Below are 4,238 nucleotides of genomic sequence, written 5' to 3' on the forward strand. Positions count from 1 at the left end.
GTGGATCTCTTCTCACAGCACAATCTCTACACGCATTGGTGCGCATACGGCACAGAGATATCGCACTTGGAACTTTGGAATAAAATCGAAGTGGAACCGATTTGAAACAGCCGATATCTTTTAATACTTGATTGTGCCGTATTTCCCTACGACGTCTCCAATCGGTATTTTTCGCCTTTCGGTACAGCAAAATTAAGTAGAAATGGCGACCACCATCGCGATCCATTGGATCACTGCTGCCATCCTAATCACATACTGAAACCGTTTTACGAACTCGCAATTGAACATTCGAGAATCAAGCATTCTGAAAGAGAACGAAAATTACAAAATTTTACCCTCTAAATTGTTCACTTACTTGACGTCAGAGGAGCGTCCTGTTCGTCAAAAAAGGCAAAACTGATTGCAAATCCCGTCAATCGCTGCTTATATATAGCTAGAGTTTAATGTACTTTAAACGTTTTTTGTTTTAAATTTGATCAATGAAGCTTTTTGTTTAAATTTACCTCCAATGTATATATACTTTAAATTTACTCTAAATTAACCCTTTGATGAATTGTTGGGGTGTAGCACACCCCAGGCGGCTTTGTTTTCGATGCAGTTTGTCAATTTTTATTTTTATAGTCTGAAGCTTTGTGACATCTCTTTTGAAACAATAAGATATATTTTGAAAAGAAATGCAATATTTCAGATATTTTTGTTTGGTCTATAGAACATCGTAAATTTAAAATATACATTGTTGGGTTCTTGGGGTGTGGCATACCCTCACTTTACAAAAACACGTGTGAAAAGCTTAAAATATCTTCAATTATTATAAAAGTTGCTTTAATAGATTGTAAAAAAAATAGTTGTATATGACGGCATTGAAATATTTTCAATTTTAATAATTTTGAAGACTTTTATAGGTAAAAATTGCAACGAAATTATCGTTAGAAAATCGTCATTTTAGTTCTTTTCTTCGTGTAGATTATGTTTCGCAAAATTCATGAGACAAGTAACAGAGTTGAGTATAACACGCTATTCTGCAAATTTTGAGACTACAATAGAGGTCTGTAGTCATTTTTTGGTGCCCTAATGCGACTTCGTTTTGCTAAGCCATTTCTGTGGTTTTAGCTTAAACATATGGAAAAGTGTTGAGCAGGAAATCTAATGTGGGATGTGGAACACCCCAGGAATCCAACAACGTGCCCAACGCCAACAATCCATCATAGGGTAAAGCATGTCATACTGCAGAGAAACGTACTGCTGTTTTTATCGCTCTAGTGATGCTGGAAAATTTTCTTTTTCTCCAATTCATACGACTTGCACCAACTTGCTTTGACTAACTGTGGTGAATTTTGAAATGTATAAAATTTTGAAATAATCAATAATTCAGTCAAAAGAAAAATCTTTTCTTTAATTCTTATATATCAAACTTTCAGAATGTCGATGACATGTTATGCTTAACTGTATAATGAAAAACGAAAGTGTTTTTGCGCAAAACAGTCTGCTCATTAGCACAAACGTGAAGAAATAAAATTACAAAAACAAGTCATTATTTGAACAATAAATCTAAAACTGTGAAGAAGCATTGTTTTTAATCACCAATATCACTTCTTTATTACCATATGTAAATTGAGACATCTTTTTAAATTTTATTCTTGAAAATGTACACAGGAAATTCTCAGCAAATGTAAAGAAGTTAAACACTAGTTATGAGCAATCTTACTTTAGAATAGCTGTAATTACTTTAACGCAATAAAAGTTATTTTAGATTTATTTAGATTTATTGTTCAAATAATGACCTGTTATTGTAATTTTATTTCTTCACGTTTGTGCTAATGAGCAGACTGTTTTGCACAAAAACACTTTCGTTTTTCTCTACAAGCGCTTTGGAATTCTTCAAACATATAGTATACAGCTTTGTGTTACAACAGCAGCCCACAATCAGTATAAATCAACAACAAATAACATAAATAATAATCAGCAACAGCAACTAAATCTGAACTATATTACATTATATACAATGGGGAAAATGAACTATACAATAATAATGAACAAAGTACATACAAGGTGCTATAATCGTAGTTGTTCAGGAGTATGACACGATATGGCACTTGAAAAATATTCTACATTAATTTTATTACGATGCAATCTATTCGTAACTGCAGCTACCCGTCGCTGCTGGACTCTGTAACTCCAACATTTGTCATTGCAGTTTGTGTGCTTCAGGGAGTAGCACTGACCTATGTATACTAATTTTTGTTTGTTCATATTTGTAGTTATGAATTGAATTACATCATTGAATGCTTCCATCATTTAAAAAATATCAAAGCAACGATACGGAAAAGAGCACAAGGAAGTTCACGCTATACACAGCAATTAGAGAAAATAGCATTTGCAGTGTTCAATTTTCTTTTAAATAGCTAATGCACCGTTCCGGTTGATTTGTTTTGCCCAGGTAGATGCGTCTAGCTTTATGCCCAACAGGACTTTACTTCCTGCTTAATGATGTACTTGTCGCTTACTGCAGCATGAGTAATAACGGAATCCATTTCCTTGTCTATTTCCGTCTCAATTTCCAGTGCATTGCCGTCCTGTCCAGAAAGCCATATCCATCAGAATTTAAACAGATTTCTGATGAGTAGATAAAGGCGATTTTAGTACAATGGGGAAGTGTGCAATTGATAAATTGTCCACAGTTGGAGTTTTCAACTAAAACTGGGAGTGGTGATTGCTGAATGTTAACACTGAAATATTTTATCATTTCGGTTGTAGCGCTCTTTGAAAATGTTTCTCTTTTGCAAAAGAATTTAATCTTTCCAATCTTTCTTTCCAATAGCTCCTGTTCACCAGTGTTATTATTTTCATTTTTATGTTCTATTTAAATAAAAAAAATGAAACCCTTACTTTTGTTTAAAATATAAATTTGTAGTTATACATTTTGCGTAAATTGTGTTAAATGTGTTTCTCAATTTCAAAACCCCAAAAAATAATTACAGATCTGAATTTTAGTCTCAAAATGCGCAGAATAACGTGTTATACTCAACTCTGTTACTTGTCTCATGAATTTTGCGAAACATAATCTACACGAAGAAAAGAACTAAAATGACGATTTTCTAACGATAATTTTGCTGCAATTTTTACCTATAAAAGTCTTCAAAATTATTAAAATTGAAAATATTTCAATGCCGTCATATACAACTATTTTTTTTACAATCTATTAAAGCAACTTTTATAATAATTGAAGATATTTTAAGCTTTTCGCACGTGTTTTTGTAAAGTGAGGGTATGCCACACCCCAAAAACCCAACAATGTATTTTTTAAATTTACGATGTTCTATAGACCAAACAAAAATATCTGAAATATTGCATTTCTTTTCAAAATATATCTTATTGTTTCAAAAGAGATGTCACAAAGCTTCAGACTATAAAAATAAAAATTGACAAACTGCATCGAAAACAAAACCGCCTGGGGTGTGCTACACCCCAACAATTCAGCAGAGGGTTAATTTCGAGTAAATTTAAAATGTATATACATTGGAGGTAAATTTAAACAAAAAGCTTCATTGATCAAATTTAAAACAAAAAAACGTTTAAAGTACATTAAACTCTAGCTATATATAAGCAGCGATTAACGGGATTTGCGATCAGTTTTGCCTTTTTTGACGAACAGGACGCTCCTCTGACGTCAAGTAAGTGAACAATTTAGAGGGTAAAATTTTGTAATTTTCGTTCTCTTTCAGAATGCTTGATTCTCGAATGTTCAATTGCGAGTTCGTAAAACGGTTTCAGTATGTGATTAGGATGGCAGCAGTGATCCAATGGATCGCGATGGTGGTCGCCATTTTCTACTTAATTTTGCTGTACAGAAAGGCGAAAAATACCGATTGGAGACGTCGTAGGGAAATACGGCACAATCAAGTATTAAAAGATATCGGCTGTTTCAAATCGGTTCCACTTCGATTTTATTCCAAAGTTCCAAGTGGCGAATATCTCTGTGGCCGCAATGCGCAACAAATGGCGTTTAAGAAGATTGTTGCTGTGAGAAGAGATCCACCGTTGAATAGAATAATGGTGCAAATGAAGCCAGTGATAATTTCCAGAGAGAACCGTAATGTACCACCAAAGGATGTTATGCTGCAAATAATTCATCTCTAACTAGTGTCTGATGATTCTTTAACTCCACCTATTTTTTTGTTATATTCACATTTTAAAGATCATTTATTTCTTTATAGATGTCACAATTTAATTTTCATTTA

General features: G+C 33.1%; 2 protein-coding genes across 2 annotated transcripts; one reads left to right on the top strand and one right to left on the bottom strand.

Moving 5' to 3' along the window:
• Nucleotides 1-256: 256 nt before the first annotated feature.
• Nucleotides 257-303, bottom strand: Tsp_12096 (hypothetical protein; the record flags this gene model as incomplete). The annotated part of the gene is made up of 1 exon (XM_003372746.1): nt 257-303. A coding segment is annotated over exon 1 (47 nt), but the record flags the coding sequence as incomplete, so codon positions are not given.
• Nucleotides 304-3,723: 3,420 nt separating this feature from the next.
• Tsp_12097 (hypothetical protein) lies at nt 3,724-4,137 on the top strand. Its single transcript, XM_003372747.1, has one exon. It carries the CDS (start codon nt 3,724-3,726, stop codon nt 4,135-4,137), a length of 414 nt encoding a protein of 137 aa, XP_003372795.1.
• The last annotated feature ends 101 nt before the right edge of the window (nt 4,138-4,238 follow it).

This window comes from Trichinella spiralis (genome assembly GCF_000181795.1).
Source record: "Trichinella spiralis strain ISS 195 chromosome Unknown Scfld8, whole genome shotgun sequence".
NCBI classification, from domain to species: domain Eukaryota; kingdom Metazoa; phylum Nematoda; class Enoplea; order Trichinellida; family Trichinellidae; genus Trichinella; species Trichinella spiralis.

Bases quoted from the DNA above. Each gene is read 5' to 3' on its own strand.
- Tsp_12097 (XM_003372747.1), top strand. From the start codon at position 3,724: ATGCTTGATTCTCGAATGTTCAATTGCGAGTTCGTAAAACGGTTTCAG.